Source organism: Nelumbo nucifera, chromosome 3, assembly GCF_055504915.1.
Source record: "Nelumbo nucifera cultivar China Antique chromosome 3, China Antique-T2T, whole genome shotgun sequence".
NCBI classification, from domain to species: Eukaryota; Viridiplantae; Streptophyta; class Magnoliopsida; order Proteales; family Nelumbonaceae; genus Nelumbo; species Nelumbo nucifera.
The window spans coordinates 22,342,752-22,357,897 of record NC_142651.1 but is presented as its reverse complement, the minus strand read 5'-3'; the positions used below and the strand labels follow the sequence as shown (position 1 = coordinate 22,357,897).

Sequence of the window (15,146 nt, the reverse complement as noted above, 5' to 3'; positions counted from 1 at the left end):
ACTAAAAGTTTAAAAGAGTAACAAAAGTTAACATATAAACAATATTTGCCCTAATAATCCAAACCGCCTAAACTGTTTGACCCAGACAATCAAACTGCTGACCTGGAAGCTGATGGCCACAACGGTTCCATTTTTAGCTTGATTTTTAAAACCTTGTTATATATCACATGGAAAGACCAAAACTTCATTTGAAGCTTTTCCCAAAATTCAGTGTTTTTGGTCTTTTCAGGTCTTTTTGCACACACACCTTCTCATCTTTCAGACTTTTGGTTAGCAAACAGAAAAATATCGATTTTCGGTCTTTTGAACTCATTGAAACCCCAAAAACTATGCTGAAAGACTTGTCAAACACTACCTTAATTAACTAACTTTTACCACACAAAAGTTATTAAATATAGGCCCAAAAGATGTGGGCTTTGGACGGATTGGGCTCAAGCTTACTGGTCGTGCTTGACGGTCCAAGCTTGGTCCTATGTTTTACATTTAGGCTGTGTTTGGTTTGAAGGAAAAAGTAGGAAAAGGAAGAGAAAGGTGGAGAAACATTTACAAACCATGTATAATTTTCCCTACCTTTCCCTACTTTTTCCTTCAAACCAAACATAGCCTTAAGATTGGCCTGGGTTGGCCCCAAGCCCGGCCCAACCCACCCAAGTTTCACCTTTGACTCTACCGCTTGTGCTTCTCTCGAGAACGCATACCCGCGTAACCCGCAGTCTTACCTGAAGTCCTCAATTCTGTTCCTGTATCTTCTTCCTTTCGGCAGCCATATACCGGTCAACCCTAACCCTAAATTAATTCCATGGCGGGAGACGAAGCGGAGACTCTGAAGAGGCATCGAAGATCTCCCGACGAAGGAACTGAAGGGGTCTCGAAGCGCCGGAAGCACAGCCACCGACACCACCACAGCAGTAGCGGCGGCAGCCATCATCGTCATCACCGTCGTCATTGCTGCAACAAAAGTGACAATAACAGCAAACATGAAGAAGGCGACTTCACTTGGCCTATTGCTATTGTCCCAGCCTCTAATTCATGTCCAGATGACGAAAAGGAAGAAGGAGAGATTCTCGAAGAAGAAGAGGAAGGTTATCAAATTGGCGATGTTGCAATAGTAAAGAAGAAAACAGACTCTGATATTGAGTCCGGCGAGATTGAGCCAGAAGAAGTCGCTGACAGATCGGATAATCGAGGTCGTGATTCGGTAAGTGCAGATTCCCTTTTGTTCATCTCGTTTTCCTTTCTAAGTTCGGTTCTAAAATCCAAAGTCTGGTTTTGTTACATACTATTACCTGTTGACTTCGTTTCAATGTACTTTGATATTGTTGGGACTTTGAAGCCCTTGTCAGGGTTTTATTGCAAAATTCGTTAGAACCTTTGTTTGCCTTTTCCCTTTGTCACTAAAAGGCAATTCCTAAGAACCTATCTTTTTTCTTTTTTTTTTCTCTGTTCCCTAAAATTGGTTTCAGTTTTAGAAGTTTGTCTGTTACCATGTTCTCTTATTGCTATTGGTCGTAAATTAATCGCCAGTTAACCAAATTCAAGTACTGCGTTACACATTTTTTCAGGCGAAGTTTCTATAGGCATTTCCTGAAGATTGATGGTGTATAACGAGTTTTTAAGATCTGTTCCCTTTTTTATTAATTTTATTTTGAAATATAGGAGCTATCCTTAGACTTTTATGTGCTTATATTGAACTGTAGAAGCTATCCATAGAATTTTGCTTGTTTATAAGATTAAACATTTTCTGTTAATGCTGTTTATTTTTTTCTGCTTTAGGAGAGATTTGGTGAGTGGGACTTCAGTTCCGGTAAAGATCAGGAAGAGCTTGAGCTAAATCATAATATGCTGACAGAGAATAGTATAGAAGAAAATGCTCAAAGTTCAAAGGCCTCCAAAGATTACAAGGTTCATAATACTGTTTCGGTTTTGGTTGGGGATAGGAGAGACAATGATGAGTACCAGCTTCTTGAATGCTCTGACAGGAAAGATGTTAAGAGCACACTTTCCAAGGTTGATATTCTTGGAAATTCAAGGACTGAATGTCTGGTTTTTGATCAGAGAAACCATGGAGAGGCAGAAATTGATGGGTTAAGCTCTGAGTATGAAGCCTTCAAATCCAGAGAGAAGGGAGAAGGGAGACATAGTTGCTTGTCCTCCAGAGATGACATGCTGAACCATGATAATGGGAATTTTAATCACAAATTTCATGGAGAGGATGAAAAACCTCATGCAGAGCCTATATCCTGTCCCAAAGAAACTGGAAAGGAGAAGGATTGCAGGAATGTTCAGGAAAATGTGTCAAAAAGGCATAATAGGTCAAGATCTCCAGTCACTAGAGAATATGTGGATTCAAGCAAGAAAAGAAAAATAGATGATCAAGGGGCTAAAACTGATTTCTGTGGGGAGACTGAATGGCGTGATTCAATAAGACACAAATCAGAGAGATATTTGGAATTGAATGACGCTGACAGAATTGATGCAGGGCATAAAATAAGATCAACCTTTCTATCTAATGATTGGTTCCACAAAAAGGTCCATACTAGGGACAGTTCAAGGTCTCATGGTCGTTCTAGAGAGAGAAGATCCCCATCCTATAGCATGTTGCAAGAGAAGAGTAAAACTGATTCTGATCATGAAAGAGTGGTTAGATACTGTAGTGAGGACAGACATAGTAGTAGAGACTGGGTGAAGGACAGGGAGGAGCAGAGTAGTAGCAGTTACAGAAGATACAGTGGGCAAGATAATAGGCATGGCAGTAGAGAGACAAGAAACAAAGATAGGAATAGGGTTAAGGAGAGAGATAGAGCTGGAAAAAGGGATCCAGACTGGGATAGGAATATGGAAAGAGATAGGGAAAGGGATAAGGAGAAGACTAGAAATAGGGATAGAGACAAAGGCAGAGATAGGGAGACCCGGTGTGACAGACCCAGCAGGCATAATTATGATGGACATGAAGATGACTATCATGACCAAGAGAAGTACAAAGAGTCCAGGCATTCAAAATATGATGAATTGGAACAGCGGGATAGAGTAAGAACAAAAAATGCACCAAAGGTATCTAATTTCATGAATGGTGATTGCGAGGGACATGAACAGAAATTACAAAGGTTGGGGTTCTTAAACATAATCATTTAATTGTTTCAAGTTTCTTAGGTTGAATTGTATTTGACTTCATTTACATATTTCTGTGTTCTAGAGATGAAGAAGAAGACTATGAAGATAAGATTGCATTGCAACTTGTAGACCAGGAAGAGGAAGATCTTGACAGAATTAAGGAGAGCAGAAAAAGAAGACAAGCCATTTTAGAAAAGTATAAACAGCAGCAATTACAGCAACAGGTTCTATCTCATTCTGAGAGCTTGGGTAAAGGTATCTTTTAATAATATCCAAGTTTACCTTAGGAAGATTGTATTTGAAACTCAGAATTGGCGTCTCCTTGATGCTTTAATCTCTTTCTGTCTGTCCGCCCTCATGTTTTTCTCTGTTCACTTGTTTTTTATGATTCTGATCTACTTTATTTTGCACTTATGCTACCCTTTGAACCAGAGGAGAATTATCTCAATGTTGAGAAGCCATCAGAAAAGCCACCCCCTCCAAAAACTGCTGTTAATGTACCCCCTGAAGCTGTTGAAAGTGCGAACGAAAATTCAGATTCCTGTGCAGTTGATGTGTCATTTTCTGTTGGGAATTCACCACTGCAAAATGGAATTTTGGCTCATAAGAGGACTTCTGGTGCTGTGGTACTGGGAGATGGTTCCCCAAAGGTTTGTTAATCATACCCCATGTATACATATATATGACCCCCTACATTCATTATTTTGTGGGCTTCCATCCTGAAGTTTGTTAAGCATGACTCTGCTGCTTCCTCCTTTTATTTAGTTCATTCTCTATATATTTTGTCTTGTATATCGATTGAGAAAACTATTTGCCTTCAGCTTCTAATGCTGCACCTACACATGTAACTGTTTTATCAATCTGTGCAGAGTGAGAGATCAGATGATATGTTCTGTGACGATATTTTTGGTGAGTCACCTGCTGGAATTCGTAAGCAGGTAATTACCAAGTCTTCTCTTCCCTTTTTGATTTTACTGTTTTTATTGCAGCTTTTGTATTTAAAGTAATATCATAACATAGCTTTTCTTTTTAATTTTACTTGTAGTTGCTCTTTTCCACATGCCTCTTTAGAACGAACTACAACTGTTGTAGCCTTCTTATCCTAGCTTTTCAATGCCCATGTAGGTTGGGGCAGGGACTTTATTATTGCCTTTTCTAATGTGTACCCATCGTTGACAAGATTGAGCAGATGACTTGGCTATGCCAAAGTGATACCAATGAATGTACCATTGAAATGGACTTGTTTCATGGAAGTTGATGGTTATAAGGTTATGGTGGAACTGTCATGGTGTTCTTATAGTTGTAATTTTTATCTCTAAAAAGTGAAATTTGCCTGTTTTATTAACTATTTACTGTCTTTTTTGATAAGCAAAAGAAACTGAACGGTGGATAATTACAAACAGTAGCATTTGAGTTACATAGAACAAATAAGTACACTTAGAGTCTCAAATCTGCTAATCCCCACACTAAGCTTTCCCGGTTATCCCTGACTATGCTAATGTGTCTGCCTGTGCACTTGCTGATTTTGGAACCCATCTGAATGAGCTGTGCAGAGTGTGTGCCAGATGATGTATGTTTCAGATAATATGTCCAGGGAATTTCCTCACATCAAATCCAGCTTAGAATGACTTGGCAATCTCCTCCTATTAGAATATCTTTCTTCTATCCTTGTAAGGTTACAAGCTTCAGTCGTTATAATAAATAATAATGCCATTATCTCAGCCTTGAGTTGCTGATTCTGATTGGCCCTGAATATCTGAGCAGTATATTGTCAAGATGATCTCTTACTGATCTACCAATGCTTGCCATTCCTGAGTTTCCGAGGGTGCAACCATCAAGATTTAGCTCTAATTTCCTTCTTCTGAAGCCTCCCATTGTGCCTGCCTATTAGGAACTCTCAGCCGAAAGTTCTCAATTGTTTGTCAATGTCTTATCATGGTATCAATGTATACACCTTTAAATTCCTCACAAGCCAATGCCCAATGCACTACTCTCACTGTTAGGATATCAATGAAGGTGTTGATGTCTTTCTCTATGTCTTCAAGCATCTTTGCATTTCTCCCCAAATTCTGCACAAAATGGCTGCTCTCATACATTCTGATAGGATTTTTTAGGTTAGATTATCAAAAATGAAGTTTTAAAGTTATTATATTACAGATAATTATGTATGCCAAATATAATCGGGTCTTATTGGGTCAGACCTGATAAACATGATTAATGATCAGTTTGGTTCTGGATATGGTATTATGAACCCTATAGGTTCTGGTTTGGAGCTGGGTCTACATAGTTTCCTTATTGGTTTGGGACCGGGTCCACACTGTCCTGGACTATACCCCACCCATTGACAGCTCTGATCAAACAAGGTCCTGGGTGTGGTTTACCTGAATGATCTTGTTTTAGATAAATAGAAATGGACAGATGCAATTCATGCTGTCAACTCCAATTAGATAAATAGAAATGGACATGCATGAGCATTCCAGCGTTCAAACTTTAATTTTAAACTTAATGTTTAAAAAAACTATTAGCTCAAATTTAAACACATAAACATAACATATAAAACATATCCAAAGTAAAAAAATGCAAAAATAAAATAAAAAATAGCATAGAAAACATATTCAAGGATGCCAAGCTTTTAATTCCTTTAATTTTTTTTTATCAGTAAAGAAGGATAAATTCTATTAAAATGAAAAAAAAGATTACAGCCAGCAGGAGAACACAAAACACAACAATCAAAAAGAATTATGAAACTGCCCAGAATAGATTTTGTCTGTACACTCCTTGTTTTGCTAGCGAGTCAGCCATCCCATTTGCAGTCCTCCTAAAGCTCCCTTGCTAAACTTTCAATCTCTCGCAAGGAATGTCTATAAATCAAGGAGCATTACCTCTGAAACTGAACCAAGAAATCGCCAGTTTTGAATCTCCTTCAACCTCCAAATTTTTAAAATCTGCTTGTTTGGCAAGTTTTAATCCCTGCAAAAGCGCATGAAGCTTAGCCTTTATGGAGTCACCTGCCCCTATAGGTCCTGAATACATAGCCAGAACTTTGTTTGTTGAGTCTCTGAATCCACCCCCTATACCTGCCAATCCCGGATTCCCTATGGAACTGCCATCAAAGTTCAACTTTAACTTATTTGCACGGGGGGTTTCCATTCCATCACCATCTTATTTGCACGGGGGGTTTCCATTCCATCACCATCTTTTCTTTCCTCTTAGTTGAACATGGCACTTCTTTCCAAGCCCATAGGATATCAGCCACAGAGAAGCTTTGGAACAGCACGAGTGTTGTTATCCAATGAGCAACTTTTATCTTTACAGCTTCCACCAACTCTTCCTTTGGTCTGCATTTGCCATTGAATATTCTTGCATTCCTTCCCTCCCAAATCGTCCATGACACAGCTGCCCTCGTTGATTTCCACATTGTTCTTCCCCTCTTTGTCGGCTGCCTTAGGAAGTTTGGATTGAAGAGGCTCACTACATCCTGTGGGCAGTGTTTTAAAAGCACAAGGACCAATTTGCGCCTGAGGCGCAACACGCAAGGCGAGGCGCGCGCCTTTTTAAGAAAGGCGCAAAATTACAAAAAGAAGCTAAAAAATAAAAAAATCAGAAAATTGAAAAATATTAAATATGATGTTAATAAAAGTATAAACTTAAATTTTAAAATAAATGATTTAAAAAACCTATTATCTAAAATTAAAATACATAAACATAACATGTAAACTGTATTCAAATGAAAATTTAAAAATAAAAGCAAGCATGTAAAACCCACAATCTCTTTTTTTACTTAATTGCATTGCTTCAAGTAGTTAATATGATGTAAAACATATCGCATTCTTGACTCTATGAGTCGCCTTTGTAGCACGCCCCTTGAGGCAAGCCTGAACAAGTCTATGTTAGGGTCTGAAATTCTTATTATGTGAGAAATAAGAATTTTAGACCCTAACATAGACTCGTTCAGGCTTGCCTTGAGGGGTGTGGTCGGGGGTCCAGGGGCGGAGCCCCCGGCCCAACCATTAGACTAAAAAAAAAGCAAAAACCGCAAAATTTTAAATAGGTAAATGCCTGGGTTGAGGCGCAAGTCACATCAGGCGCACGCCTTTTGAAAGGGGTGTGCCTAGGACCTAGGCGAGGCGCATACCCCAAAATGCGCCTCGCCTATGCACCTAGGCACACCTTTTAAATCACTGCCTGTGGGGAGCTCCACCTGCAACCAAACAGAGAGCAAATAGACTTCCAAACAAAAAGCACATAAGGACAGTGGATCAGTAAGTGAGAGAGGGATTCACCATTCACAAAACAAAGAAAGCACATATGAGCGGAGAGGCACAAATGAGGTATCCTCTTTTGAAGCATATCACAGGTGTTCACCTTTCCAAGGAACATCTTCTAGCAATAAGTTTGAACTTTGGGTGGAATGGGCTTACTCCAAATCTCCTTCACCGGGGAATCCTCTTCCCCCGGGAAGAATGCACAAGGGAGTTAAAGAAAAAAAGAGCCATTGGAAGAAGTGGACCAGACTCTAGTGTCCTCCAAAGATTGGACTAGAAAAGCTGATATGAGGTTATCAAAAAGGCTTAATAAGATTTCACATTCACAATCCCTTAGACCTCTCTTAAACCCAAAGTCCCAACTCACACCGGATTGAGAAAAGGTGATGAAACTTGAGATAGGTCTCTTCTTATAGTCAGAAATCAAGTAAAGATCGGGGAAAAGAGAACAAAAAGGAGAGTCAAAACACTAAAGGTCTTCCCAGAACAGACCTGGAACCACAACCCACATCATATCTAATGAAGTTAAGAAAAGTTGGATATACCTCTTGAATTGCTTTCCAAGGAGTGTTTGAGGTAGATGTCGGAGCGACCTTTGCATCCCAACCATTATTTCTTAGCCCATGAATGCTTTCAATAACCTTGTGCCATAGCCTGTTCTTTCCAAAGGAAACCTTCAAAGCCATTTTCCTAGCAGCGAAGCATTCTTGTGAATTAAATTCCCCAACCCTGAACCTCCCTCTTCTTTTGTCTTGCAAACTTGTTCCCACTTTACTAGATGGTCTCTATTTTCATCCCCGGGCTCCCAGTGAAAGTCCCTCATTTGTTTCTCTAACTCTCTTGCTACCCTCACCGGGACTCTAAAAGTGGACAAGAAATAAACTGAGAGGTTCGCTAATGTTGCTCTAATTAAAGTTATCCTTCCACCAATGGATACGTAATTTCTCTTCCACATAGCCAATTTCTTCGTAAATCTCTCCATCACTGGTTTCCAAAAAACCTCTGGTCTAAGGTTAACATGATTTATATCTTTCATTCCTAATTCTACAAGCCGCCGTTATAACAGGCTCCTCAAAGCAAGCTCAAACAAGTTCGTGCTAGGGCCTTGAAATTCTTAATCCCTAAAAAAATGATTTTATAATTTTAATTATCTTTTAAAAATATCTTTTATTGGGATGAATGGATGAACAACATTAGCAAAATGCCAAAAAGGGGGTTCTCAAAGCTTCGGTGAGCAAGCAAAATGAATGAGAATTATTAGTAAAATGAATAACATTACCATTTTGCTAATGTTGTTCATTCATTAATCCCAATAAAAGATATTTTTAAAAGATAACTAAAATTATAAAATCATTTTTTTAGGATTAGAAATTTAAGACCTTGACATGGACTTGTTTGGGCTTGCCTCAAAGGGATTGGTTAGGGGTCTGGGGCTGGAGCCCCGAGCCAGCCACCATTCCTAAAATACACCAAAAAGTGCCTTGCACCTTGCCTCAAAGGGTTGGTACACCTTGCACCTCAGCCCAGGCATGTGCCTTTTGAAAGTGGATGCTTTGTTTTTTTTCCACATTAAAATGTACAATTGATGTGGAAGTGGACTGATTGTGTTGCCAGTAATTCTCAATTCTATTTTTTTTTCTCATGTGATTCCGGAGGTTGTACCTTGTCTCTCTTCCTTGTATTAGCTGATTTTCAACTTTTTGGCTTTTGCAGGGGAAGGGAGATGGTTTACAGATTGAAAGGAGCGGCCTTCATGACAACTGGGATGATGCAGAGGGATACTACAGTAAGTCTGATCAATTTCTTTCTTTCCTTTGTTTTTCTTCAGCAGATGTAGGTGGCTGAATTTTTATGGCCCAGGCTTCTAATTTGATTTTTGATGGTTCTCTTCATTTTGCCATGCTTGTTGTGCATAATCTTGTGGTCCTGGATTTCATCCTTTCTGTACAGGTTACCGATTTGGAGAAATTCTTGATGGTAGGTATGAAGTTACTGCTGCTCATGGAAAAGGTGTTTTTTCTACTGTAGTTCGTGTGAAGGATCTCAAGGCTGGGAAGGGTGATCCAGAAGAAGTGGCCATCAAAATCATACGCAATAATGAGACAATGTCTGTAAACTTGTTTTTCTCCCATGGATATTGGTTCCATTTGTCATAAATTATTGGATTTCACAATCATTTGAAAAATTTACTATTGCCTACCTTACAGGTACAAGGCAGGCATGGAAGAACTTGTCATATTGAAGAAGCTAGCTGGTGCAGATCCTGAGGACAGGAGGCATTGTGTTCGATTTCTCTCAAGTTTCAAGTACCGGAATCATTTTTGTTTAGTTTTTGAATCTCTTCATATGAATCTACGTGAAGTTCTTAAGAAGTTTGGCCGTAATATTGGACTTAAACTGACTGCTGTGAGGGCATATGCAAAGCAGCTTTTTATTGCGGTGAAGCATCTGAGAAACTGTGGTGTTCTGCATTGTGACATAAAGCCGGATAACATGCTGGTAAGTTATCTTTTTGGTCACAATCCAGATGCTTTCTTGTATAATTTCTTACCATTTTGTCATTGCTGATTATATAGGTGAATGAAGCAAAAAATGTGTTGAAGCTTTGTGATTTTGGCAATGCCATGTTTGCTGGTAAAAATGAGATTACACCATACTTAGTCAGCCGCTTTTATCGTGCCCCTGAAATAAGTAAGACTTTTGATTGAGTCATTAGAAAGTTGTTTTGATTGTTGGAATAATTCTTCTTACTTGAAGTATGTGGAGTCCTAACATTGCTTGGGTTTTTAACATGTGGATTTGTATCATGTTGCTCCAGTTCTTGGTTTGCCATATGATCATCCAATGGATATTTGGTCAGTTGGTTGCTGTTTATATGAACTTTATTCAGGGAAGGTACTTTTTCCTGGTCCATCGAACAATGATATGCTTCGCCTCCATATGGAATTAAAGGGCCCTTTTCCTAAGAAGATGCTGCGCAAGGTTAGGTTTTGCCTAGGGATGCAAACAGATCGGGTCGGATTCGAATCAGGGTATATTTGAATTCGATCCAACATTGTTCATGTCGGATCCGATCCGATTCAAAGATCTGATCGGATATGATAGGATTTGGTTTGAATTTGAATCCTATTGGTAAGTCGAATCTTCGGATCTGATCCGTTCCAACTTGTTTTTTAATTAATAAATTATTAAAAGAAAAATAAATTGTACTAATTTAAATAAAGTAAAAACAAAAAATACAAGTTTTTTTTACTTATTTTCATCATATATACATGTTTTTTATAAAAAAATAAATAACATAACAAATTTATAAAAATATATTTATAAATAAATAACATATATACGTATTATATATATTTATATTTATAAATATATAATACATATCGGATCGGATAGGAGGGGTGATCCTAATCCAATCCGAAGATCTGAACAGGGGTGATCCGAATTCGACCAAATAGGATCCGAGCTCAGATTAGGTCATGATCCGATCAATTTGAACCCCTAGTTTTGCCCTTTTTCGGGTTACTTTGTGTTGTTTTAATTGATTCGTTATTATGTAGCAAGTATTGAGTAATTGACTTTAGCTGCCTTCTATATGACATCAATGCCATGCAATAATTTATCTAGACCTTTTGTGTCTTATTTTTTCGTCATCAACATCAAAATATGGATTTTATTATTTGGTAAGATAATATGCACCTCATTTCAGAAGTTAGAATGAAGGCAGAACAAACACATCTTAAAGTTGGCAATTTGCAATATTGTTGCTTCAAATATCGGACTGTAGCCCTGTTGAGCTTTTGCTGATCCTACTTCTATTTTTTCCTCTCTTATCACAGGGTGCATTTACTGATCAGCATTTTGACCAGGATTTGAATTTCCATGCCACAGAAGAAGATCCTGTTACGAAGAAGGTGAGTATTTTCTTTTTGGCAATGCAGTTGCCAATTTATTGTTGATTTTGGATTTAACAACTGTAAAATGTCAGTTCACCTTTATGTTGACTTTGTTTTCTGTAAATTTGAACAAGTTTTCTAATTTGTTTTTGCAGATGGTAAAGAGGCTTTTTCTCAATATTAAGCCAAAAGATATTGGTTCCTTGATTACAAGTTCCCTTGCTGAGGATCCAAAGATGTCGACAAATTTCAAGGATCTTCTAGAAAGGATATTTATATTGGACCCAGAAAAGAGAATGACAGTATCTCAAGCATTGAGTCATCCATTCATCACTGGCAAGTGAACAAAGATGCTGATTTTCTGACTCCAGAAATGATGTTAAGCTAGATAGATGTTATTGGTCTCACTTTTATAGATCACTAATCATTGGGCATTTCCCTGTCTTTTTATCTCTCTGTGTTGGACCAAGAGCATTTGTCAGAGAGTTATTGCATGGATGAAGTGCGAAAAAGATAAAATGATGATGTTTGGTCTGGAGATCATCCTTCTTGACAGTTCTTTCAGTGGGATATTTTCAGTCTATTGTAAGATAACTCGCCGAAGGCGTTTTCATCTCTTGTAATCATTCTTGATAATGGGCTTTGTGAAGATTTGTAACATTTATTCTCCCCTTTAAATTTTCTTTTGAACTTTATAGTTCCCTGCAGCCTTGTGGAGATATGCATTTGAAAATTTCTAAGAATAAAAGTAGTTAAATTCTCTGTGGTTGTAAAAAAAATGTGTTTTTGATAGCTAGCTTCCTTCTCTATTCAGGGGACTGTTACTAGAAACTTGGATATTTCATTTTTTTGGTTACTTTTTGCTGCACTTTGTGTTTCACTTATCCATGTGAATTTGATTCTGGAGAGTCTAATTATATTTTTCATTCAGGGTTTCCTCCAGTGCTGAGGCAACGATTCAGTGCTTTAGATGCTTAGAAGGCAACCAGAAAGAAGGTATCCTGGTTTGTTTATTAGGTAGCTTACTGTCACACAATTGAAACTAAATGGCATAGTTGTAACTGTAAAGTTGTTGCTTTGAGCTGTTATAAAACTTTAATTCAACTTCAAAATGGTACTAAAAATCAAATGGTCTGTATTTATGTGGCCAGCAAAATCTTTACCCCATTTCTTTCATGGCTAAATATAAAAATAGAGGTTAGTAATCCACAGTATATCAAGATATATACTTTATCAGTCTATCTATCAAGTATATATATATATATATATATACACACACTTCAAGATAGTTGCACCACATATTTTGAATGTTTCTTCTATTTACCCTCTATATTTTCATAAAACCCCATTACATCTGATCTATCCTTTGATCATTCTGGAGGCTTTTGCACTGGAGATGATCGGTTGCACTGCTGTGGTGAACTGTAGTTTGGTATATATATATATACATATACACACACACACTTCAAGATAGTTGCACCACATATTTTGAATGTTTCTTCTATTTACCCTCTATATTTTCATAAAACCCCATTTCATCTGATCTATCCTTTGATCATTCTGGAGGCTTTTGCACTGGAGATGATCGGTTGCACTGCTGTGGTGAACTGTAGTTTGGTAAGTGTTTTCCCCTAGATTTTGAATAATGTTCATTAACATGTTCTGTGCTTTTCCATTTCTTTTGTTTCACCATTTTTATTAAGTACAGTGACAGCAATAGTGAACTTATGGTTGCTAAGTTATCTGGATTTGCCTGTAAGTATTCTACTTCTCATCTACATTGTGAACTGCCCACCTTAATGTGGTTCCAGTTATAGTTTCTTTCTGATGGTAAGTGCCATATGCACTTGTTCTTTAGAGTTTTCTGTTCTCTATTTTCTTTTAGTAAATTTTCTCAGTCTGATGGTAATTGTCAATTCCCTCTTGTGTGTGCCCATCTTTTGTTTTTCTCTTAATGGAAGGGCTTTATTGCTTAGGAAAACCGTTTCTGTATTAACTTATCAAAAAAACCTGCCTGTGGTTTGAGTTCCAGATATCTTGGTTGCTTGATTTCTCAGTTTAGGGCTATACTAGCCTGATATTATATAGAACAAGAGTGGGGCCATGTTTGCTATAACAGATTGCAATTTGATGTGCTTACATATGCTAGTCTTGATGCTTTTCTCATTTTTTTATAGTTCTTTTATGTGCTTTTGTCGAGCGCCAGTACTTGCCTACTCTAGTAACATATCTTATATAAATTTAATTTGTTGTTTGGAAATTAATTTTGCAGTATATAGATGTATCATCTGATCAATGATCCGTCTGTTGAAGAGGCTGTTCTTGTTAGTGGATCCCTTTCATCCTTGGGTATATGGTGGTGCATTAGGGATTATGTTGTGATAAAAAGAGGAAAGTCAGTTAACTGATGTCGTAATAGCCTTAACACAATTTTAGAAATCAACAACTTTTTTGAACATAATTCACAACTCTGTCAGATGGTAAAATGTGAATCACGATTTGTTGAATGACTCTGATATAATACCATCTAACTGGGCTACATGGCGAATGGTGGGTTCAGGTTTCCTTTTGTGCTATATTGTGTTTATGCAGTATTGCACTATAACACCAATTGACATTGGGTTATATTATTCTTCTCTTCTGATTGGGAAGATTAAACTGTTCTTTAAGAAGAATATAGAATGTTAATATGAGCTACAAATGGATGCTTTCTTTATATATTTTTTATGATTGCAAATATAAGTTTATATTTAAATTTTAGGTTTAAAAGAATTTAATTTCATTTAAGACCGGATGCCCGGCCTGACATACATAGACTGGGCCTGGGCAATGTGGGTATATCTTGTCAGGCTCAGGGCGCAGGCCAGTCTCCAATGGCCTGTGCATATTATCACTTTTCTTTTATTTTTTTCTTGTTTTTTTCCCTCTTGTATCAAGTTCCTTGTGTGTCTTTTAATTATCCTTGCTTTGAATGCATGAAATGCACCGCATTTGCTTAATCACACAAATGGAGATAGTGGCACTCCTTTATCTCTCTTCTTTCACAATTACTTCCCTTCTATCTCTTTAAATTTAATGGCTGTCAAGGTGGTGGTTGTGTTCACTTTGTTGAGCTCATAGCACTATATTTGTCATTGAAAGCTGTAATTGTTTCCTGTCTTTTTTGCTGCTGGTTGAGGTGAATCTCTCACCTCTCCCCAGGCCGATTGTATTGATATTTTACTGATTCTAATAAAATTCACTTATCAAAAGAAAAAGCTGTAACTTCATTAATTTGTCTTCCATTAGAAGGGGCATGCAAAGGTCTTGAATTTTAGTTCAATAGAAATCATGCAATCGGCTAGTTGCGTGGTTATTGAGAATTTCAATCATTCGATTGGGAAAAACATCTTTAATTTGTATTTTTTTCCTTCAACAATAAAAAGTCGTCCATAAACAACAGTGGTGACTCTAGATAAGCATACAGGGTGACCTACGTTCCACATGAGTTCTTCTATGTGATATTTGGCTTTATTAGGATGGTGAGAATACTAATGAAGGTTGATACATAAGCCATCAAGGATGAAATTAAGTTTATGAATCAAAAAATGGGGGGTTATGCATTCGGATTTAGTTTTGACTCTGAGGCTCCTTAACTCTTAGATATCATGATTATGCAAAACACTATCTACGAACTTGAGGTCAGATGTCAGAGTTTTAATTATAACCGGACCTTCATCTAGGATTGACACTTGGCCCTCCATGATGTATTCTAGTTGTTGATGACTGTAACTGGTGTTTGATAACACTTCTCAAATGTCCAATGTTTAAAAATCTTGCTTTTTAGACGTGTGATACATTTGCGTTTAGGTCTGAACATAAACTTTAATAAAAT

The 15,146-nt window shown here is 37.5% G+C and overlaps 1 protein-coding gene across 12 annotated transcripts; it reads left to right on the top strand.

The window, feature by feature from the left end:
• Positions 1 to 683: 683 nt before the first annotated feature.
• Positions 684 to 14,541, top strand: LOC104601690 (uncharacterized). Of its 12 annotated transcripts, none has more exons than XR_016084140.1 (15): positions 684 to 1,198; positions 1,774 to 3,104; positions 3,194 to 3,366; positions 3,544 to 3,761; positions 3,981 to 4,049; positions 9,090 to 9,162; positions 9,327 to 9,483; positions 9,584 to 9,875; positions 9,953 to 10,067; positions 10,195 to 10,358; positions 11,216 to 11,290; positions 11,428 to 11,857; positions 12,204 to 12,268; positions 12,839 to 12,889; positions 13,545 to 14,541. XR_016084140.1 is itself a non-coding variant. In XM_010265139.3 (12 exons), exons 1-12 carry the CDS (start codon positions 800 to 802, stop codon positions 11,614 to 11,616), a joined length of 3,168 nt encoding a protein of 1,055 aa, XP_010263441.1. In that variant the 5' UTR covers positions 684 to 799; the 3' UTR covers positions 11,617 to 11,973. The 12 variants fall into 12 exon arrangements, 2 of the variants coding, with proteins under 2 accessions (XP_010263441.1, XP_010263431.1); XR_016084141.1 differs by having other exon boundaries at positions 12,204 to 12,289; XR_016084142.1 differs by having other exon boundaries at positions 10,195 to 10,271; positions 12,839 to 14,541.
• The last annotated feature ends 605 nt before the right edge of the window (positions 14,542 to 15,146 follow it).

Coding starts and splice junctions, on each gene's coding strand:
- LOC104601690 (XM_010265129.3), top strand. CDS start 800: ATGGCGGGAGACGAAGCGGAGACTCTGAAGAGGCATCGAAGATCTCCC. Junction 3,105..3,193: donor CATGAACAGAAATTACAAAG/GTTGGGGTTCTT, acceptor TCTGTGTTCTAG/AGATGAAGAAGAAGACTATG. Junction 10,359..11,215: donor CTAAGAAGATGCTGCGCAAG/GTTAGGTTTTGC, acceptor CTCTTATCACAG/GGTGCATTTACTGATCAGCA.